At 40.7% G+C, this 24277-nt stretch overlaps 2 protein-coding genes across 2 annotated transcripts; both read left to right on the top strand.

Moving 5' to 3' along the window:
* Window positions 1-18204: 18204 nt before the first annotated feature.
* Window positions 18205-19694, top strand: LOC133030426 (uncharacterized). The gene is made up of 2 exons (XM_061103164.1): window positions 18205-19171; window positions 19330-19694. Exons 1-2 carry the CDS (start codon window positions 18205-18207, stop codon window positions 19692-19694), a joined length of 1332 nt encoding a protein of 443 aa, XP_060959147.1.
* Window positions 19695-20490, top strand: LOC133030425 (uncharacterized). The gene is made up of 2 exons (XM_061103163.1): window positions 19695-19832; window positions 19979-20490. The coding sequence occupies exons 1-2, from the start codon at window positions 19695-19697 to the stop codon at window positions 20423-20425; spliced, it is 585 nt and encodes a 194-aa protein (XP_060959146.1). The 3' UTR covers window positions 20426-20490.
* Window positions 20491-24277: the final 3787 nt, after the last annotated feature.

The raw sequence follows: 24277 nt of genomic DNA, 5'->3' as shown, positions 1-24277 counted from the left end.
TGAACATCTCACTTTATGAGATAATAAAATATGGCTTTTGAGAAGTTACATCTTTTATTGGGTTATAAGAGATAAGCATCTCATATTTGAGATAAGAAAAAGTGGACTATGAGAGTTACACTTTTATTGGACTTTTGCATTGTCATAAGCAAGAACAAATGGATTAAAAGTGAATCCAAACTTGTGAAATGAGCCATAAATTGGAAGAGCAATTTTGGACTCAAAAGTAAATGAATCAATGTGGATTCAAAAATAGTGAAAAGATAACAAAATTGGAGAAGCAATTTTGAATCTTAAATGATCAAAGTTGTGAACAAAATTGATGAGAATTTTGTTAACTTTGGTATAATTTTGGGCTTATCTCAATAAGGAGATAACCTTAAAATTATGAGTAAAAATAATCACATTATTTTATGAGTAGTAATGTGAGTTTGATATTTTAGTTTTGTCGAGAAAACTAAAAATGTCAAATGGTATTTTTAAAGTGGCCTTAAAGAGTCATTTGAAGAGGAAAACACACAAAAGTGATATTTTATATACACTTTATGGTAAAAATGTGGGTGTGAGCCACAAATTTAATCAAAATGTGTTGAGACATTATTGATTAATTTATTTGAGTTTGAATTCAAATTCTAAATTAAATTTAGCTATGTGTACATGTAAAATTTTGACATATTTTAGTGTCAAAGTTAAGTAAAAATAATTTCAAGAAGGAAATTAATTAAAAGAGTTATAGAGACAAAGTGGTCTTCTATATTTTAAAATCAAGATATTGTCTTGATAATGAAATGTGAAAGTGTGGGGGTGTATAAGAAAATTTAGACATACTTGGTGTCTAAAAATAAAATATGAGAATTTAGACATGTTTGGTGTCTAAATTGGTGTATTTTTGATATGTTTGGTATCAAAATTATTGAGAATTTGAGTTGTGTGAAAATTAATCTTATATGATTGAATTTTCAAAGCTTAAGTACTTAAGGAGAAAAGTGGTCACAAAGTGAACACTATATTTTGGCATGCATGATTCACATGGAATCAATAGTGAGAGGTTATAACAAATCGCTTAATCTCCGTACAAGATTAAAGTATGAATTTTCGAGGGATGGGACCTAAACTCCCTTAGTGTTTTGCTCTATGATGGTAACCTATCTTAACACTAGTAAACATCTAGTCTTAAGTTCAATAGGTAATAACAAGTCAATAGAGTGAATATGGTACTCAATTGTCTCATCTATGAATGAGTACATGTGGTGAAAATTGAGGGTTAAAACCGAAAGGTTTTTTAATGGAGCTTAAGCTTAAGAAAACTCACTTAAGCTTAAGAAGTGTCTAAAGAGTGGTGAGACACTAAAACTCCACCTATATGGGCTAGAGGTGGTGCCGCCTCTTATGAGAATTGGGAGTCTTCTCTAGAGAGTCCATGAATTGGAATTTTGCACATGGCCATTAACGGTGCAAGAGCGAGACATGCGGTCTCAAGTGAGCATTAGCGAGGGTGTGTGTGTTATCACCGGTTTGTATTAAAGGAATAATGGTTCAATGCTACGGCAACCAAAATTTCATCAAACTTTGTGGTAACTACACTAAGGTAAAATTCAAGTCGAAAGACATTTTACCTAGTGCACCTAAGCAAGATTTCTTTAGAAGTGTGTATTTAGTCAATCAAAGTGGGGAATGTTATATTTTGATATAATATTTTTGATTGATTAAATAAATGTTACAAATGTTACAAGTTTGTTACTAAAGAGATAATATTTAATCTAGTGGGGGATTGTTATATTATTTATAATAATATAATATATAGATTAAATATGTGTAATAAACTAATAATATGTAACATATGACTATATTAGTTGTCATCTTTTTGTAACATTTGGGGAGTTGTTACTATGAGTAACCTCCACCATTGTTATGGTGTGTGTAAGAGTTACATTTGAATCCATAACATCTATAGGGGTTATGAGTTTGAATTTCAAATGGTGATATCCTAAACACTATATAAAGAGGTCTAAGGTGCTCATTTTGGAGATGAAGTTTTCTATCAAGAAAGCACTTTGCTAATAAGCTTTTGGACAAAGGTGTAATACATTGTTCAAGTCATGGTGATCCCCACTAATCTACACTCAAGGTTGTGAGTGAGTCTATACATATATATTATTCTCTTGTTATATATACATATATTATATTACATGTGTTCTTATCTTCTTCTACCTTTCTTATATATAATATATATATTGTATATATATTGTATATTATGTTGATGTAACATTTATTTAATCTCTTTGTTGGTCTTTGTATTGTATTACAATAGAGTTGTAATATCTTGATTTTCTTCCATAGTAATAAAATCTCTAACAATTATTATTATTAGCAGTAGTCATGTCAACGACGAAGTTGAACATGTCGTTTGGAAAAGTACGTCTGATGCTTACTTCCATGGCTTCTCTCTCTGTTTCGATATTTCTTCTTTTTTTTTTTTCTGAAGAAATGGGAATGTTGAGACTTGAAAATTGAGGAGATTGATTTATATATGGGGCGAGCTCTTGTTAGCGAGAAATTAGGAATTCAGTTAAGGTGTTGAGAATAATTTCTTTTTCTTTTTAAAATTATATATGCAGAAACTGAATGACTTGTTGTACAAGAAAAAAGAGATTATTTTTGAATAGAAGAAAAAAGAGATTATTATCATTACTTTCTTTTTCTTTTTTTCGTTAAATTGGGGCCAATTCATTCTTTCAAGTAAATAACAAGAACACAAGTTGCAAAAAAAATCATAAAATTTATATATTTTTCAGTATTTTAATTTTCAGTTGTTTCCATTTCATTTTGGCAGCCGTACAGTTGAGCTTGCTACATTTTGAGTGAGACTACTCCCTACTTCTACCCGCCAGTAGTTTTGAAAAAGGATCTTATAGTGTCTAGAGTTAGGCCAAGAGGATCTCTTAACACCTTTTTTTTTCACCAGTGTTATTTCACAAAAACTTATGATGATAGAGAAGAAAGGAGGAACAAACACACTTGGCGAGCGCAATATAACTCAGAGATGTATGTTGCGTTCATGAAGAATGAATAGCTCCGTTCTTTTTTTATTCATGTCAATATTTTGTATAGAGATTAATTAGTGTATAGCAATAGTGTCTTTATTTATAATACTAGGTGATTGTTACGTGTCAAGCCACGTAGTGTTAATTTTATTTAATATTTTAGTTTTTTATTTGAATTAATAATTAAAATAGTATAATTATTTGAACGATTTGTTTTATAAAAATAAAATATGTGTCAGTATATTTAGTAAGTAAAACATAGTTGTGTTATAATAATGTATGTTATTAATAGTAAAATGTACATTAATCTTCTAATTGAAAAAAGTTCTATTATCTCATTTCATATCTAATAATAGCTACACAACTATATATTTATAGACTTTTACATTCTTTGCAAATTACTAATAAGCACCAATAATATTTTCAGATTCTAATATTTTTCAACTTTCTCCTCTTGGTGGTAAAATTAAAAATAAAACTAAAAATAAGCACAAACATATAAGGTAAATACTAATTACAGTCCATTTCATCTTCTTTTTATTTTTTTAAGCCCATACCTAAAAATTTTGGGAATTTTTTATAAATATGGAATTTCTTAAAACCATTTTGAAAAATATGGACATTTATAAAAAAAACTTAAAATCTGGAAAAAAAAATAAAAAACTTAAAAAATGGAAAAAATAGAATACCTATAAAAGGATATTTCCATTTATAAAATTCCCACCCTAAATATCCAAATTCACCAATTCTTGTAACTCTGAAATTCTGTTACGATTCATCTTGCATTCTGTTACGATTTCTTCCCTTCTCCTGCGATTTCTCTCTGAAATTCTTGGTGCTTTTGTCTCTGTGCAACTCATATGGTTGATCTTAGGTTTCTTAATATATGAAGGTCAATGTAATTCTCATGTTCGGCATAGCAGCTCAAGGGAATTCTCAAGTTTCTTGCGATTCTCAATGGACTTCTTTCCTTCTCCTCTAGTGTGATTATCATTCTTCATCTTATTGTTCATGATCCTACAGCCGCCGATGACGAAAATCAATAAAATCTGAAGTCAAAATAGACAAAGGTAACAAACTATTGAATTTGATTACATTCTTGATGTAGTTAACATATTATTTAGGAAAAATGATAAGGAATTTTCATTTTAGGTTTTTATTTTGGTTCTCATAGTAATGTGTTGTGCTGTGATTGTAATTTTTAACAAAAGAACTCTCATATCTTGAAAAAAGTCACCTGCTAGTTCAATCTTAGGGTTTTTTTCTTGCCTCTGAATGGAACCTGGAACTTTAATTTGAATATGGTTGTGTTTGTTGTGTTGTGGCTGCAATTAATAGCAGAAAAATACCATGCCTTGAAAAAAGTCACCTGCTAGTTCAATCTTAGGGTTTTTTATTGCCTCTGAATGTAACCTGGAACTTTAAATTTGAATATGGTTGTGTTTGTTGTGTTGTGGCTGCAATTAATAGCAGAAAAATACCATGCCTTGAAAAAAGTCACCTGCTAGTTCAATCTTAGGGTTTCTTATAGCCTCTGAATGTAACCTGGAACTTTAAATTTGAATATGGTTGTGTTTGTTGTGGTGTGGCTGCAATTTATAGCAAAAAAATACCATGCCTTGAAAAAAGTCACCTGCTAGTTCAATCTTAGGATTTTTTATTGACTCTGAATGTAACCTGGAACTTTAAATTTGAATATGGTTGTGTTTGTTGTGTTGTGGGTGCAATTTATAGCAAAAAAATACCATGCCTTGAAAAAAGTCACCTGCTAGTTCAATCTTAGGATTTTTTATTGCCTCTGAATGTAACCTGGAACTTTAAATTTGAATATGGTTGTGTTTGTTGTGTTGTGGGTGCAATTTATAGCAAAAAAATACCATGCCTTGAAAAAAGTCACCTGCTAGTTCAATCTTAGGGTTTTTTATTGCCTCTGAATGTAACCTGGAACTTTAAATTTGAATATGGTTGTGTTTGTTGTGTTGTGGGTGCAATTTATAGCAAAAAAATACCATGCCTTGAAAAAAGTCACCTGCTAGTTCAATCTTAGGGTTTTTTATTGCCTCTGAATGTAACCTGGAACTTTAAATTTGAATATGGTTGTGTTGCCCCTGAATTCGCCCAAAATACGTGGACCAGTCGAAAAGGGACACGTGGATCAGATAACTTGTAAATATTTGATAAGTCTTTGTGCGCCACAAGGAAGCACCCTGGGTATGGGTCCCGGAGGAGGCACCCGGAGTACAAGGTACTCCCGGAAGCTCGCATAGCATGAAGCCTCTCCGGGATGTGTCAGGCCTCGCCTGAGTAATCAAGTCGCATTTAATGCCGCATGGGAGGAAGCGTGTTGGGACTGAAACACGCAATAAAGTTTGACGGCACAACCCCCAAACAGCAGTGCTACAGTAATGATCATTTAAGTCTAGCGACGGCTACTCTGCGAAGAGTCACGTCAATCACAAGGCAAAAAGGACATTCCTCATAAAAACCCTACAGCGCCTAGGGATTTGACCATGCATCACCCATGGTATATTCATTGGGAATACCCAACTTTATGGATACTTACAGATACATTTGTAAGAACAATCCTAGGGATCACCCCACCAAAACACTATAAATACCCCCTCAAAGCTCATTTAATGGGGTCGAGAATCTTGGGTTGCATAAGAGCAAGAAGAGAAAATACTCACCAAGAACATTCTCTGTATTTATGAGAAGAACATTCTCTCAAGTGTGGAATCTGTATTAAATACATCCATTAATAACAAAGACTCGTGGACTAAGGCTCATTAACGCCCCAACCACGTAAAAAATCCTCATCTCGCTTTCTTACAGTTCACTACTATAATCATATTTTAATAGTTGCCGAAAATCTCGGTCAACATTTTGGTGCTTTCATTGAGAGCTGAGGAAAGCTGCTACATAACACGCATTTGACTTCACAAGAATGGTGGAGACAAGAAGTACACGTCATCCTCGCCCTCTGGAAGATGCTCAAGATCCAAATGAGGAAGATGTGGCCTCAAGAGCGGCAAAGGAGTCCGAGGAAGAAGAAGAAGAAATAGTCCCTGACGAGAACTACGAGGAAAACCTCGACGAGTATGCCTACGACGGAGGAAGTTACTCAGAGCTGGTGCTCCTCAGACAAAAAGCTATCGATCATGAAGCCGAGATCGAAGCTCAGAAAGCGCAAAACCAAAAAATGCAGGAAGTGATGCTAGCCATGCAGAAAGCCATGGAGGCAGCTGGTATTCACGTGCACCCCAAGGCAATGGCCGCTGGGCTCGACGGAGAGCCAGCGACGTCTTCGCCTAATTCCCAACAGCGAAAACCTAGGGAGCCTAGCCCTATAAGGCACCCTGCTGAGGAAAATCAAACAAAAAACCCTACTTCTACCCTTGGGCGAAAGAAAAAGGTGCAGGATCCGCGAAGGGTCCGCTCAGATTTCCCTAAAGGGAAAGGTCCGCAGAGGGGCAAGCCCCAAAGAGGGAGTCTTGGCCCTCAGGATCGAGGGGACCGGAAAAGCGTTTCTGTGCACCAGGAACCAGGGGGTAGAGGAAGAAGAGGACAGAGATGTCCTCCCATTGATCTGAGAAATCAAATCAATGGGAATCAAGGTGACCTCCGGGATCACCTTGACCAAAAAAGATACAGGCCCATGGTTTCTTCGGGTACGTTAAATGAAGGGATTATGGCGGAACTTGCCATACTTCGAAAAGACATTGCTCGAGTCTCCCGGAGGCAGAAGGGAGACGACTCCGATTCGGACAGCGAGGATCGGGAGCCGTGTGCCAAGCATATCCTGGAGGCGGAGCTCCCTAAAAACTTCAAGATGCCCGAAATGGCGGCGTACACTGGGAACTCCGATCCCAGTGACCACCTATCACGGTTCAACCGTGTCATGACAGTCATGCGGGTCAGCAATGATGCCAAATGCTTGTGCTTCCCCCTCACTCTGAGCGGATCAGCGGAGGAATGGTTCAAAAAGCTGGAACCAGGATCCGTGGGTTGTTGGAACAAACTCCAAACCAACTTCCGGAGACAGTTTGTCGCCGCCAGAAAGGTTAACTTGGAGGTTAGTGCCTTGACCAACATCAAGCAACTGCCCACCGAGACCTTGAAGAATTACATCAAGAGGTTCCGAGAGGAAGCCTCGAAGACCAAGAAGGTTGATGACGGACAACAGCTTGCACTTCTCCAAGCAGGAATCCGCACTGGGACTCCATTCTGGAATGAATTACAACAAGAAGGTGCTGCTAGCCTCCAGGACTTCCAGAAAAGGGTCCAGAAGTATATTAACCTCGAAGAAGCCCAGATCGTGGCTTATGGAGGCTATTATCCCACCGGGATAGCAGGATACATGCCAGGAGTGTCGCCCTCGGGTACTGCCCCGACCGCGACTCCACAAGTGAGTGGTATACAGTTCTCTGTTACTCCCGGGTACAGCCAGGGCCAAGCTTTGGCACCAGCATCCTCCCATTACGGCAACCCGTCCGGGGTGAATGGACGAGCTCCTTCACAGGCTGCCCCGACTGCTAGCTTAACAGGCCCTACCCAGGGGTCAAGGAGCAAAAGGTCCTCCAAGGGCAGCACCCGAACGGGAGAGAAGCGCCAGAAGAAGGGGTACACACCCCAATATACTCAGTACACAGAGCTCACGGACTCCCAGGAACGTGTGTACTTTGCCGCTAGGCAAAATACGCACTACCGGAGACCACAGCCATTGTACAAAGACAGCTCCCGGAGAGATCCGAGTAAAAGATGCGAGTACCACAACGACATTGGTCATAGCACCAATGAATGTAAGAATCTCAAAGACGAGATTGAAAATCTAATCCGCTTGGGCCACCTCTATGAGTGGATCAAAAATAGGTTGCCCCACCTTAACCCAGGGCAGGTGGCCGGGGGTATGCCTCCGGGAACACCAGGGGGTACAGCAGGAGTATTGCCTCCACCGCTCCGCCGCAGTGACACCCAGCATATTCCTGGGCTACCGCCCCGGCCTAATGGGCGGGTAGCCATGATCTCCGGAGGTCCCCATATCGGAGGAAACACTCGCAAGGAGCGAAAACGATATGCCGAGGCCGCGAAACACAATGAGGTGTGGGAGGTTACTCAACTCCCAGCTCAAAGGCCTCGGCTAATGGACCAACCCATAACGTTCACGGAAGAAGACGCCAAGACGGTGCGTTTTCCTCACCACGACCCGCTGGTCATAGAGACCCCCATCGCAAATAAAGTGGTGGCTAGGGTCTTGATTGACAATGGGAGTTCCGTGAACCTGCTCTTCAAAGAAGCCCTCACTGCGATAGGACTGACCGACCGGGACCTCTCGCCTAGTGGGTCGCAACTCACGGGGTTTAACGGGACGACGCTAATCCCAATGGGAAAAGTAAGGCTCCCGGTTACCCTGTGTCCGGATACCCCCCAGAGCACATTTAAATATTGCACCTTCGTGGTGGTAGACTGTCCAACAGCCTACAACGCGATCCTTTGTCGGCCGGCCCTAGTGGACTTTGGTGCAATTACTTCACCGACACTTGTGCCTAAAATTCCCTACCCAGGAGGCCGGAGTCGGAACTGTGAGGGGAAATCAAGGAGAAGCCAGGCAGTGTTACAATGTTGCCACCCACCTGCCTGTACTCATGGTCCGGGGGTCTCCTGAGATAGAAAAGGCTGAAGAGGATGAGTTGGATCCTCGCATAGGATCCGAAAGGGTCGTGGAACCAATGGAGGACGTCGAAGAAATACCAGTGTGAGACGACGACTCCACCAAAGTACTCCGGATAGGGAAGAGCCTGGATCCGGAGGAAAAAGACAAAATAATAAAAACACTGAAGGGCGCCATCGACATCTTTGCATGGCGCCAAGAAGACATGACCGGCATAAGCCCTCATGTCATCACCCATGTACTCAATGTCAACCCGGACATGCCCCCTGTACAGCAAAAGAGACGCCCGCTCGACTCGGTGAAAGCCGAGGCCTTAGAGAAAGAGGTGGACAAGCTTTTATCCAGTGGCATGATCCGCGACGTGTACAATCCGGAATGGCTGGCCAATCCGGTCCTGGTGCCCAAGCCGAACGGGACTTGGCGAGTTTGCATAGATTTCACAGATCTAAACAAAGCCTGCCCAAAGGACTGCTTCCCGCTACCCAGGATCGACCAGATGGTAGACGCCACGTCCAGATTTAAATTGCTGTCTTTCATGGATGCCTATGCTGGGTACAACCAAATAAAAATGCATACGGCAGACCAGGAGTGCACTAGCTTCAGGACCGATAAGGGGGTATACTGCTACCTAGTCATGCCTTTCGGACTGAAAAACGCCGGAGCAACCTATCAAAGAATGGTTAACCGGATGTTTAAAAGCCTCCTGGGACGAAACATGGAGGTATATGTAGACGACATGCTCGTCAAATCCAAAGCATGCAACGGCCATGCAAGCGACTTAGAAGAATGTTTCGAAGTCGTCCGGAGATACGGTATGAAGCTCAACCCGAAAAAGTGCACCTTTGGGGTCAAGTCAGGAAAATTCCTGGGCTTCATAGTCAGCCAAAGGGGGATCGAAGCAAACCCGGAGAAAATCCAAGCTCTCCTGGACATGCCATCCCCCAAGAAGCATAAAGACGTGCAGAGCTTGACCGGAAAGGTAGCCGCACTGAGCCGCTTTATCTCACGATCCACGGACAAGTGCATACCCTTCTTCAACGTACTGAAGAAATGCCAAAAGTTCGAATTGTCGGATGAATGCGAGGAGGCATTCAAGAGGTTAAAAGACCACATGGCCAAACCGCCTATCCTATCGAAACCCGTCCTTGGAGAGGACTTGTTCCTTTACTTGGCCATCTCCGAGCACGCGGTCAGCGCTGCCCTGGTCCGGGAGGAAGAAAAAATTCAGCACCCCGTGTACTATGTCAGTAAGCGCATGATAGGAGCCGAGACAAGGTACCCGGTCATTGAAAAATTAGTATCCTGCCTCCTAATGGCATCAAGGAAGCTGAGGCCATACTTCCAAGCCCATCCGATCAAAATCTTAACTAATCATCCGCTCCGGCAAGTTCTCCAGAAGCCTGAAGCATCCGGAAGACTCCTCAAGTGGGCAATGGAGCTAAGTCAATTCGACTTACACTACGTACCCCAGATCTCCATAAAAGGCCAAGCCCTGACAGACTTCATTACCGAATGCAATGAAGCCGAGGCAACAGCTAATACGCCGGTACCACCAATCCCCACATGGAGGGTGTTTGTAGACGGAGCTTCTAATGAGAACGGTTCGGGAGCCGGAGTGGCTATGATATCACCAACTGGATTACGGCTCCAGGCAGCACTCCGATTTAACTTCACAGCTTCAAACAATGAAGCCGAATACGAAGCTTTGATAGCAGGACTGAAATTGGCAAAAACTGTAGGAGCCAAAAGAGTGGAAGTCTACAGTGACTCTCAACTGGTCGTAAACCAAGTATCCGGAGAATACCAAACTCGCGGCGAGAGGATGGCCGCGTACGTTACAATAGTCCGAGAACTGCTCCACGAGTTCACAGACTATAAAATAGAAAGAATCCCCCGAGAAAAGAACGCTCACGCGGACTGTCTGGCTAAGTTAGCCTCGGACAGCAAAATCGAAGAGCTGGGGGTAGTACCAGTGGAACGCTTGGCAGAGCCAAGCATCAAAATAAAAGAGACCACACTAACGGTTGGGCAAGAACTCAGCTGGATGGTCCCCATCATAAAATACATAACCACAGGTGAGTTGCCCCAAGAGAGGGCACTGTCTCGAAAGATTCAGTATCAGGCTCATCGTTATGTAATGATGGACCAAATTCTCTACCGGAGAGGACTCAGCATGCCTTATTTAAGGTGTGTATCAGACCCTGAAGCTAAACAAATCATGCTAGAGGTCCATGAAGGGTTCTGTGGAGATCATACGGGAGGACCCAACCTCTCAAAGAAGATATTGAGGCAAGGGTACTTCTGGCCAACAATGAAAAAAGATTGTATAGACTATGTCCAAAAGTGTGACTCGTGCCAAAGGTACGCGAACATACCGAGAGCCCCTCCCAACGAGATCACCCTGATGACCAGCCCCTGGCCCTTCGCGGTCTGGGGAATAGATCTCATCGGGTCTCTACCTACGGGGAAAGGAGGGGTAAAGTATGCAATAGTAGCAGTAGACAACTTCACCAAATGGACAGAGGCTGAGCCTATGAAGACAATAACTGCTAAGAAGGCATTGGACTTTGTTATTAAAAACATAGTGTGTCGATACGGCTTGCCTCACAAAATAGTCTCAGACAATGGAAAGCAATTTGATTGCGAGGAATTTACCGACTTCTGCAACCGACACGGAGTAGTGAAAAGCTTCTCCGCGGTAGCCAGGCCTCAAACAAACGGCCAGGCGGAAGCGGTCAATAAAATCCTAAAGGTCACCTTGAAAAAGAAGCTGCTGACCTGTAAAAAGAACTGGCCTGAAGAATTGCCAAGGGTATTATGGGCCTACCGGACGACCCCCAGAACCACAACCGGCCACTCGCCCTTTTCAATGGCGTACGGTTGTGAAGCAACAGTCCCGGTAGAAACATTATTCCCATCCCACAGGAGGACGACTTACGATCCTGCCACTAATCAGGCACTGCTCCAAGAAGCTTTGGATCAAGTCGAAGAACTCCGGGATGAGTCTCAAATACGGATGGCTGCTTATCAAAAGAAGGTGACCAAGTATTTTAACTCCAAGGTTAAAAACAGAAAATTCGCTATTGGGGATATGGTCCTAAGAAGGGTTTTCCCAGCCACCCAAGAACCCGAAGTGGGGGTACTTGGACCAAATTGGGAAGGACCATATGAGATCGAGGACAAGATCGGTTCCGGTACTTATAAACTAAAAAGAATGGACGGAACCACTGTCCCAAGAGCCTGGAACGCCGATCACCTCAGGAAATATTACCAGTAGCGAAATAAAACTTAGAGTTTGTTCAAAGGGTTTGTACCGTCCAAATGTATACCTCCTCTATATTAAATAAAACTGAGTGCCTTAAAAACAAAGTTTCTATGCCACTCAGGGGGGGTACTAGGGTATACCGCACGGACGAACAGAAAAGCAAACTAAGTAAAATATCCTGACCCAAAGGGCAGGTCAGAAAGTATGCACAAAAATAAAAAGCATAAGTATAAAAATCCTGATCCAAAGGACATGTTAAAAAACATAAATGTGACAAAAAAGATCGCATAAAAAATATCCTAGCCCAAAGGGCAGGTCATATACATATAAATGTCCCGGGGACAGGCCTTAAAAATATAATTGTCTCCCCTTCAAATAAAAGCTGCTACCTATATATATATATATTGTTCTAAGGCAGCAGCAAATATGTACAAAAAAAAAAGAGTTATAAAAGAAACGGGTGGAATCTTGGTCAGTTGTACGGCAGCTCAGTCAGCCCGCGGAGGAAGGTGAGGTCCAATACGCGCCTCTAGCGCGGCATCAAGCTTTTTCTTCTTTTCCCGAAATTTGGCAATCATTTCCTCGGGTTTGGGATAAAAAGTAAGCTTGATATTCTGATCATTGGTGGACCAAGCCATGTAGACACCATCGTCGAAGCGCTTCGGACACCGGGCGCAGGAAACGGGAGAGAGGAGCTCGGCCCTCTTGGCCTTCCTGATGGATTGTTCTTTGAAAACCCTAAGCTCCTTCAACTCCGCAGCTAGAGCGGCCTTGGACTCAATGTCCGACTGGTGAGTTTCCTCTAAAGATCTCACCTTGGCGACCATTTCATCCAAAGCCTCCCTGGCCTCCCGGAGATCTCGCCTGGCCTTGTCAGCAGCATCGGTTTGAGCCCTTAGTTCCTCCTGGTGTTGGGCCTCCATCCTGTCCCTCCGCTGGGCCTCGTCCCGGATCATGGCCTCCGCCTGGGTCTCCCTCCGTTTGGCCTCCTCTTCCTTGGCCTTGGCAGCCGCCTCCTGGCGCTCGGCAGCCTCCCGATAGATCTGCCTCTCCGCTGTGAGGTCCTGAAGGACCTTCCGGACATCGTTCATGTCCCCAAAGTCGGACAGAACGAAGCCATGATTTATAATGTTCTTGGAGAGGCGGCCAGCCTCAGCAGCAAGCTGAAACATAATGCAAGGATAAGAAGGAGAAGTTTCTCAAAGGAAAAAATAAAATATAAACAATAAAATGAAAAGCAAAAATTGCAAAGTACTTACCACCGTGAGAGAATGGCTGAGGTCCTGGACTTGGAAGATGGAGTTCAGGGAAGCGCAAGTGGCAAACCGCTTAGGCGCGCATCGGGTGAGCTGAGAAGCGAACTCGCCGGTCATCTCCGCGGCAAAAGGAGCCAAGGTGGGCCCTAGGAAGCGGCGGAACCAGTCCGATAAGGGGTCCAGATTAAGGTCCCACGGATCCTGGTAATCTGGGTGGTTGATGCTCGCCTCGACCTTCGCCCGCACAATCCTCCTAAGGGCTTCCACTTTGGCGTACCCCCGGGAGTACTCATCCATAGCATAGTTATGCTTGGCTATTCGAAGCTCCTGCCTCACCTCGTCCCCCGGAATTGGGGTTTGCACGATGTTGGGAGGAGCAGGATTTTCCTCCATGGGGGAGACCCCGCCGTCCAGACCATGAGCAGGAGTGTCGGCCCTCCGAGGCTTCTTGGGCTCATCCTGGGCAATCATCTTGCCCTTGCGCTTACGAATCAAAGCCACCTCAGGCTCCTCTTCGCCCTCCTCAGCTTCCTCCGGAAGGGCTCGGGGCTCTCCCGCACCCTCAGCGGCTTCCTTCGAGAAGTCCCATCCCTTCCCTTGGCCTTCTCCCGGAAGCACCTCCTCGTCATCCACTAAGTCAATAGTGTCGGGGGGAGCGCTGGAAGAAACCTTCAAGGAAGGGGCCGGGGGAGAAGAGGTAAAGACCAAAGGAGCCACGGGAGTATGAACTCCGGCAAGCTGGTCCAGAATGGCATCCATGGAGATACCTGTTTCACAAAATAAGCAAGTGTTAGAAGTCCGTGAGGAACCACTTATACAAGATACAACAAATAAGCTACTCCTACCCGAACTTCCTAATTCGGCCCTAGCAAAGTCCTGAACTTTAATGCTGGCAGCGTCATCTCCGAGATAACTGTCCGAGGGCCGGAACCAGCTGGACGTTATGTAAGCTGAAGGACCTAAGGGAATAGGTTCCGGAGGGCCGGAGCCCATCCAGGACCGACCTAGATAATCTCCTAAGTTCGAAAAATAAAATTCCTTCAAACGATCCTCCCACCGGGTCGATGGCATCCTAAATCTACGAAGACGCTCGTCAAACCCTACGGGCCTACGACTGGTGTATTCATCAACGGAAGGAACATAACGAATTATCAAGGGAGACTTACCGCCGGCACCAGAGGTGCTAGCACCAGGAGCCCCCGAGTTTGGTTCGCGGACCGAAGGCTGTGGCCGGGAAGTTTGCTTCTCTGAAGAATCTTCAATACGAAGGGGCCTCCGGGCAGGACGATCCCCAATCTCTTCTTGAAGAATCTTGTCAAAAAATTTAGCCTCGGACTTCCCGGCAATGGCTTGACTCCTTCGCACCACCGGACTCCCCACGCGAAGTCCTCTCCCAGAGGCAGCCTGGGCCTGAGAGTATGCTTTCTCCTGGGCCTTCCGGTAGAGATAATCTTGATATTTTTTCTCTGCTGTAGCAATGAGCTCATCCCGGAAGGCCTTTTCCGCAACCGGCGCCCTCACATTGGGACAAATGACCCGCGAGAGGTTGGAGTCCTCTACGGATTGGTGAGGAAGGATAAGTTTGGCCTTCCTACAATTTTTCCGTGGTGACTAAGCCCCCAACATCGAGATCGGCGCGGTCATAGGAAGCAAAGGCTTGGGCCCTTCGGAGGAAAGTCTGAGTAGGGGGCGTCCGTTGGTAAGGTGGGATCCGCACCCACTCCGTGAGGAGCTCCGGGTGGTCCACGACCCTGAACCCGGAGGAGAAGAAAAAGTGATGGCGATACTCCTTAACGTGAGTCTGCCTATTATACGGAACCACCCCCTCGTTAGCAGGATGGATCTGGAACCCATAAAAACCGTCCTTAAGTTTGTCCCCTTTCTTGGGGACGGATACAAGTTCATAAAAATATAAAATTTCCGCCGGGCTGGGAGATCCCCATCCGCGGGCGGTATAAAAAATAAATAAGCCTGAAAGCAGGTGGTAAGCTTGAGGAATGAGTTGGTATGGCGCAAGGCCGACAAATACAAGGAAATTAACAAAATAATCTTGAAGCGGGAGCATGGCACCGGCCATCAAATGAGTCTGACTCCAAGCCCCGAAGCCGTCATAGTTGTGATTAGGCGTTTCCGAGTCGCGAGGAGGCCGGTGATAGGTCCCTGAAGTGGAGGGTTTGATCCCAGCAACTTCTATAATATTCTCCAGCTGGTGAGGACAAGTTAGGGTGGATCGAAGCTCAGCCGCTTCCCACCCGGTCGCTCGGGATTTGTACCCCTCCTGGGCAACAGGCCCCAGGGAAACCTCCTCCAACGTGGCCATGCTTTTCCCACTCTTCTTTGAAGATTTCGAACCAGAAGCAGACATTTTGTGTTCTGTGAGAAACAAAAAGGGAAAAAGAAAATTCCAGCAGTTAGGTCCCATACCAAACCCTAAGTCAAGAAAAAGGGAGCGGGGGTCCCCTAACCGCTGGAAAGAGGCCCCCTCCGGACACGTGTCACATGGGAAACCCTAGAGAAATCCCCTGAACAAGTGTCGGGTGCAGTGAAATCGCAGAAAGTGGTTTTACAGAATAAAAAGAAAAAAGAAAAAAAAAACCATCCTATGCCCTAAGCAACTGTTGAATGAAGAACACATGGCTCTCTTCAACAAAAGTACACATTATAACAGAGACATGATAATGGCGATCCTACAACTAAAGCAGTAGACATAAAACAGAACACTTGAAGAACTTAAACACTCGCACACCCAAGAATCTCAAAGTACGAACCCAGAAAAACGAACGAAACAAGTAAAAGCATGTTATTATCTAAGGATGCAAGAAACTTACAGTAAGTCGTTGAACTGGGGGTCCTGAATGTGGTCGAGTAAAAGTTGAGAAGAACTGGTGAAAGCAAACACTGGAAAAGTGGAAGAAGTGTCTAAGTGCTAAGACAGTTCGTGCTGTTTTGAAGAATTTTCTCTCTGTGAAATTCGAACAAAAATGGCAAGGAATGGAAAGTAACCAAAATGAAGGAAAGATGGTGGCTTTTATAGGCAAAAATGCATGAGGAACAGGCGTCACCACCTACCAATCGTACGGTGGGGGAGATGCACGATTCGAATTCCTGAAAATAAACGGATCAGATCAAGCTGCCATAAAGGCGGTGGAAACGTTTGAGTATCCGTCTGACACCATTAATGCACCGCATCAATCAAAGGGCGTGAAACGAATCGACCTCTGCAAAAAGCGAATCGCAGCATTTAATGCCATCATTAGACGCACCCACACGCGCCCCAAGCTCGTGTCAAGAAACCGAGGAGGCGGCCGGAGACATCCCTGCAAAAAGCGAATCGCTGCATTAAATGTCATCATTAAATGTGCCCTCACGCGCTCTGGGCTTGAGCCAGGGAAACGAGGAGTCAACCGGAGGCACTTGAGCAAGCCTTGGTTTATTTTTCCAAGTAAACAAGGCTTGGGGGGTAAATGTTGCCCCTGAATTCGCCCAAAATATGTGGACCAGTCGAAAAGGGACACGTGGATCAGATAACTTGTAAATATTTGATAAGTCTTTGTGCGCCACAAGGAAGCACCCTGGGTATGGGTCCCGGAGGAGGCACCCGGAGTACAAGGTACTCCCGGAAGCTCGCATAGCATGAAGCCTCTCCGGGATGTGTCAGGCCTCGCCTGAGTAATCAAGTCGCATTTAATGCCGCATGGGAGGAAGCGTGTTGGGACTGAAACACGCAATAAAGTCTGACGGCACAACCCCCAAACAACAGTGCTACAGTAATGATCATTTAAGTCTAGCGACGGCTACTCTGCGAAGAGTCACGTCAATCACAAGGCAAAAAGGACATTCCTCATAAAAACCCTACAGCGCCTAGGGATTTGACCATGCATCACCCATGGTATATTCATTGGGAATACCCAACTTTATGGATACTTACAGATACATTTGTAAGAACAATCCTAGGGATCACCCCACCAAAACACTATAAATACCCCCTCAAAGCTCATTTAATGGGGTCGAGAATCTTGGGTTGCATAAGAGCAAGAAGAAAAAATACTCAACAAGAACATTCTCTGTATTTATGAGAAGAACATTCTCTCAAGTGTGGAATCTGTATTAAATACATCCATTAATAACAAAGACTCGTGGACTAAGGCTCATTAACGCCCCAACCACGTAAAAAATCCTCATCTCGCTTTCTTACAGCTCACTACTATAATCATATTTTAATAGTTGCCGAAAATCTCGGTCAACAGGTTGTGTTTGTTGTGTTGTGGCTGCAATTAATAGCAGAAAAATACCATGCCTTGAAAAAAGTCACCTGCTAGTTCAATCTTAGGGTTTTTTATTGCCTCTGAATGTAACCTGGAACTTTAAATTTGAATATGGTTGTGTTCGTTGTGTTGTGGGTACAATTTGAATATGGTTGTGTTTCTTATACCACAAATCTGTATAAATGATTTTTATTTTTTCTTTTTGCTTCAGGAAGTGACCTGATACTTGTAATTTTCTTGGAGAATGAATTTTGTTAAAGCATTAATTCATTATGGAGGAGAGTGGAATGAAAGTAACTGCTACTCAAATTACAAAGTGGCTGGTGTACATATTCCAGAGAATTGTTCATTATTTGATCTTGGAAATTTGATCAAAAATGAAATAAACACTACTTGGGACAATGTTGAGATCTCATACCAAGTAACTAAAAGTGAGCCACCGATAAAGATGTTGACTAACAACTCGGTGCTTTTTTACATAGACTTGAAGAAGAGTTGCAATTCTATACTTGAGTTACCATTGTGCATAGAAGAATGTTATTATACTTCATTCCAAAATACGGTAACAATTAAACATATATGATTTTGAAATAATGTTATATGTTAATTAAAAGAATAACTTTAGTTTTTGTGACAGGTTACTAATCATGAATTGATCCAAACACATTACCAACATTCACAAAAAAATCAAGCTGCAATACACAACATGGGGATTGGTTCCTTGGTACTACAAGCAAGAACAATAATTGAAAGTGAGATATTTGAAGATGGTACCTCAAGTAACCATAATTCCAGAAGACTCGCTGATTATACTAATGAAGTTGCTGACTTCATCATTGAAGAAACTACAAGAAACAAAAGAAAAAGGGAAGAAGATAAGACAATCATTGAAACTCACAAGTTGCAAACATTAGTAGAAGGACAACTTTTCAAAGATAAAAAAATGTTCAAATCTGGACTTTGCTACTATGCCATGATCAACAACTTTCAATTTAGAACAAAGAGATCAGAACCAAGAGAGTATGTTGTCACTTGTGTGGATGAGAACTGTAAATGGTATGTTAGAGCTTCTACATTCAAACATACTGAATATTTCAAAGTTAGGAAGTATGTGAAAGAGCACACATGCTCATTGGAAGTCATCATGGAGGATCATAGACAAGCAAATTGCAATGTCATTGGAGAGCTCATCAAGACAAAATTTACGACAATCAAGAGAGTGCACACACCAAATGATATCATGAAAGATATGCTTGATGATTATGGAGTATCTATGAGTTACTCAAAAGCTTGGAGATCAAGAGAAAAAGCTATAGAATTGGTAAGAGGAAAGACAGATGAATCATACCAACAGTTACCAATGTATCTTCATATGTTAAAAGTAGCAAATCCTGGAACCATTACTAGCTTGACCACAGATGACAAAGATCGATTCAAATACTTGTATCTAGCATATGCACATTCCATCAAAGGATGGCAACATTGTAGACCAATTATTGTGGTTGACGGAACCTTCATGAAATCTTCATATCGAGGCACATTGTTCACAGCATCTACAATGGATGCAAGTAACAATATTTTTCCATTAGCATTTGGTGTTGGCGATTCAGAGAATGATGAAGCTTGGGAATATTTCTTCACAAAGCTCAAAGAAACATATGGAGAACGTAAAGGTAATCTGTTGTATTTATCTTATTTTTGTTTCTAATTCTTGTAAAATGTCACCTATTTAATTTTGTTTTGTACCAGGTTACTTTTACTTTCAAAATAAAATTATTATTTTGTCCATGTTACCAACAGTAAAATCCTAACACTAAAATTATTTTTGCAGATCTAGTAATCATATCTGATAGACATCAAAGCATCGAAAATGCTGTTCAAACAGTATACCCTAATGTCTTCCATGGAGCATGCATTTTTCATCTACTTAACAACATTAAGGCCAATCTTCATATCCATGGAGATGATTTGACTATAAACTTTGTTAAAGTAGCAAAAGCATATACATTGGTTGGGTTTGAGTACTATATGGCTGCTCTTGACAAAATAGATGCCCGTATAAACTTAGAAAAAGTAGGTTACCATACATGGGCGAGATCTCACTCACCAAAAAGGAGATATACCATGATGACATCAAATATAGCGGAGTCTATTAATGCAGCAAATAAAGCGGCAAGGAATTTGCCAATAACCTAAATGTTGGAATGCATAAGAAGCGTTGTACAAAAATGGGTTTGGACTAATGGAAATGAGGCGAATGGAACCTTTACAGCGATATCATCAGAAGCTGAAGCTGTATTGAGAGAGAACTATCTAAAATCTACTAAATTTGAGGTATGTTGTTTGCTTTTAATTGATTAATACTATATTTTGAAAACTAAAATAAAGTAACCTGATATATTAATATACTGAACAAATTTGTACCAGGTGACATTATTTGTAATACCTTTTTTTATTGTTATTTTACATATGTTTGACAGGTGAGACAATGCAACACTATTTTTTCAGAAGTGATTGAAGAAAGAGGAACTTATATAGTCAATATTCAAGAGAAAACATGCACATGTAGAAGGTTTCAAGAAGATGAAGTACCATGTTCACATGCACTTGCTGTCATTGCAAAAAAAAGGCTAAATTGCTATGAGTTTTGTTCTGCTTACTACAAAACTGAAACAATGAAAGCAACTTATGCAGAAACAGTTTATCCTTTGCCACATGAGGATGAATGGAGTCTACCAGAAGAATTGGACATACTTGTCCTACCTCCAAAAGGAAAAATTCCTCCCGGTAGACCAAGGAGGAGAAGGATAAGAGCACGGGGAGAGCCAAGAATGGTTATGAAGTGTGGACGATGTGGCAAATCAGGTCATAATAGAAAAACGTGCAGAAACCCACCTATGGAGAAGCCACACAAGCCAAGAGAATGATTCATTTACTTTTACTTAAGGATGTTGCTCGTTATATTCATTCATAAAAAAGGAACAAGTTACTATGGACACCATACTACATAAGGTTGTAATGATTTGTTACATTCTTTACCTTGGGAAAACATTAGTTCTTTTGCTTAAATGAATATTGATCAAACTTTGAATACTTTTTTTTTTTTTAAACAAAATAATAAAAAAAATGAAGAAGAAAAAAGTAACCTAGTGTGTTTGTCATGCTTTACAAAGTAATCTAACTACATAACAAAGTAACCTAATATCAGTATTTTGAAATTCAATTAAGAAAATTAATTAACCTGGTACCATTAAAATTTCAATTTATACAGATTTGTTTTTGTTTCAAGTATAATTTTAATTTTTTTACTTATAAAATTTGATGTCTTGATTTAATAAAAAAAAAGTAACTTAGTATGTCTATTATGATTTATAAAGTAACCTGGTACATAATACAGCTCATCATTACTAAATCCAATTTTTATTACTGAAACAAGAATTAGAAGACACCTATTCATTGAAAAAGATTAGGAAAAAAAATAACCAGGTGTGTTTGTCATGCTTTACAAAGTAACCTAACAATATAAGAAAGTAACCAGGTGTGTTTGAAACAAAGTATGAAATCTCAAAGAGCACACTTTGAGACATTAAGAATAAGAACTCAATTTATGTTCACACAAAAAATATAAAACTACTACATCTTTTTCTTCTCTGGTTTTTCAGGTGCCTCTTGAACAACCTTCCTTTTCTTCTTCTCAAGTTTTCTAGGTGCCTCTTCAACATCCTTCTTTTTCTTCTTCTCAGTCTTTTCAGGTGCCTCTGCATCAGTCTTCTTCTTTTCCTTCTCGGGCTTTTCAGGTTCTTCTACATCAGTCATCTTCTTCGTTTTCTCAGGCTTTTCAGGTTCCTCTACATCAGTCTTGTACCCATCCTCTTGCTTCTTTTTAGCATGATGGTAAAGACAAACAGCAAGGTCATCACGATAATTGGCAATGTTGAGTTTAGGAGATATGCCATTTATGGTGTCATGAATTATGTGATCAGCAAAAGCAATCACAAATGCACCATAGTCACTGCAAATAAGTGTGAAAATACTTTAAAAAAATAACATTTAAAATTAATAAAAAACTACCACATAGAAATTAAAATATGTTACTTACCAATCTTCTTGTTGAGGAACACCTTTTGCAAACTTTATAGCCAAAGGATGAGACCTTGCAACTGCATATGGACCTTGATTGAAGTCTATGTCTGCCCTCGTATTATAGAAGCCAATACACTCCATAAACAAAGGAATCAACACAGAGAATGCCGTAACGGCTTTTCTCAACAGGTTTCTTATTCACTCTCGGAGTCATAGAATTATACACCACCAAGCACCTCTCTCTAATATTGAAATGTGCAAGAATATAATGCACTTCATCTGTAACATGAGCTGGAATCGCAACATGATCAAGGTAATACCATGGAACACTACATGATAATGATTGTCCAGACATGTATTTTGCAATAATGCTTTCCTGGTTGATCACATTGCTGCCGTTGGCTAAGTAACTCTCATAAGTAGTTCTAACAACTTTATAGAAAATTGAATCAGTAGTCGTAACCAATAAGTTGATAGTACCACTGTGCATGATCTTTTTCCTAAGATAATACATAATAACATCGATATGCTGCAATAAAAAAGAGAGGATAATCAATTAGCCACTTAATTTATAGCAAATTGAAAAATAAAAGGCATAAATTAAAGAAAATGAAAAGTAACATGTTACTTTTAATCAAACTATAAAATAAATAATAATGTAACTTGGTCTTGAACTGATAAAACAATATACTTACAGAATCAGACAAAAATTGACCACAAGTTTGAAGTTGGTAAAACCAATATTTTTTTTTATGTGCATGATCCCAAAATCAAAATCAATGTCATTAGCGTCAGCCACGAACTTATTTCTACAATCAAAAAACAAAAATGCTATGTAGTGAAAATTTAAAAAAAAAAAACGAATAAAAGAAGAAAGAGAATACTGACTTAGTGTTAGGTTTATAACCCTCAAAATACCAGTCGTTGTATGCTTGTGTTTCTTCAGTAGTAGCATTCTTCCCAATCTCCTTACGAAAGGGAATGATTCCCTTCACAATCTCTAAATTCTTCCTTTTCCCTACTGGTACAGGTTCTGATGAACCAAAATCAGTAACAAAAGGGGATTGAAAGATCGCAGAAGGTTTGGGCTCCCTTTTCTCTAAATCAACCATATTCTCAGTAGACAATTTGGCCTTTTTCAGTTGTGCTCTTCAAATCAGGGGAAACAACAACACGAAAACATAAGACAACAAAAATTTTAAATAAAAGAGTATGAAATAATTATAAATTATTAAAACATACTTGAGCTCCTTCTCCTTTGGATTTTTGAATAAATTTCATTGCTGCACTGAAACCAGAATAAGCGGCATCAACAACCTCATCAGTACAATCATGATCCTCTATAACTAAAGCACCCATCAATTTTTTGCCTTCGAGTTCCTGCCAAGAATAATAACGAAAATATGATAATAAGTATCTACAAAAAGTAACCTGATACTTAGAAATAAATAGGATAAATATTTATTCTTGTACCTCATTTTGAGGGTCAACATATCCATCATCCGCATGAACATTACCAGGTACAACTTCATGGCCAGATAAAGAATGTTCAATTTTGTCCTTCTGAAATTAAAATAAACAAACAAGTTAGCAATTTAAATTCATTAGTTGTAGAATGAAAAGAAACCGGTTACCTTAGTAAGAGGAACATCATTTTCAAGAACACACTTATCAACATTAGATGTACCGGATGGAGTACTCCTTGTGTATTCACTTAGAATCTTACAAAATCTTTAAAATTTTGGTTGAATATCACAAGTTCGCCATGAATATTTTTTTGGTTTGATAAGATATCTTTCATCCGTTTATCAAGTTTTTTGAACTCGGCATTGTAATTTTTGGTTTCCATAACCTAAAACAAAGTGAAACACGTTAATAAAACAAAATCAAGTGAAAATAAAACATAAGAAAAAGAAAAAAAAAATCAATACTTACAGGTGATTTTTCTTTTGCTTTAGGTACTGAAGTACTAGGCCTTAAAATTAGAATCTCCGTCAATGGTTGAACTTCTGTTTGTGGGGCTTCTCTAAACATAAACTTGGGTTGGAATGAAAATTCCTTTAATATTTCACTTTCTTTCTCAGATTCTTTAGGTAGCAACTGAACTACTTCCAGCTACACAAAAAAATAATAAAAATATTCAGCATGCTCTAAAGTAACTTGGTTACTTAACAAACATGATAAAGTAACTTGGTTACTTTTGACAAAAATAATAAGTAATCTTGTTACTTTAAACCAGAAATATTTATTAACATGAGTATTATAAATTTATAAAACCAATTCTAACAAAAGTTAAGCTACATTTCAATAACCACAATTAAATCTACAATAAATAAACCAATAAATTTACCTTTTTTCGGGTAAAAATTTTCTTATTTAATGTGGAATAACTCGGTTTGCGTGTACATTTCCAGCATAAAATCCTTTGAGCATCATCACAAACCTTCTCACAAAAAGTTGGAGAAAGAGCAGGAATAGTCTCAAATATCCATATCAAAAATGCATATGGAAAACCAAATAGCTTGTAGGAATATGGTTGAACTTTTCCTGTTTCCTCATCAAACATCTTCTCAAAAATCTCTTCTTTTTTCATGAGACTTAATCTCATTGAATGACGAGATTTTTCCCATAAAAGTTTACCATATGGGAATTGTTGAAAAGTGGCATCATCTGAATCAACAATATTCCAAAAGAAA

This window comes from Cannabis sativa, chromosome 8 (assembly GCF_029168945.1).
Source record: "Cannabis sativa cultivar Pink pepper isolate KNU-18-1 chromosome 8, ASM2916894v1, whole genome shotgun sequence".
NCBI classification, from domain to species: Eukaryota; Viridiplantae; Streptophyta; class Magnoliopsida; order Rosales; family Cannabaceae; genus Cannabis; species Cannabis sativa.
Note: the sequence above shows the minus strand (reverse complement) of the source record. Positions and strands in the feature narration are given on the sequence as shown.

Bases quoted from the DNA above. Each gene is read 5' to 3' on its own strand.
- LOC133030425 (XM_061103163.1), top strand. From the start codon at position 19,695: ATGTTGGAATGCATAAGAAGCGTTGTACAAAAATGGGTTTGGACTAAT. The intron at 19,833-19,978 runs GTATGTTGTTTG...TATGTTTGACAG, and splicing joins TAAAATCTACTAAATTTGAG to GTGAGACAATGCAACACTAT.
- LOC133030426 (XM_061103164.1), top strand. From the start codon at position 18,205: ATGGGGATTGGTTCCTTGGTACTACAAGCAAGAACAATAATTGAAAGT. The intron at 19,172-19,329 runs GTAATCTGTTGT...TTATTTTTGCAG, and splicing joins AACATATGGAGAACGTAAAG to ATCTAGTAATCATATCTGAT.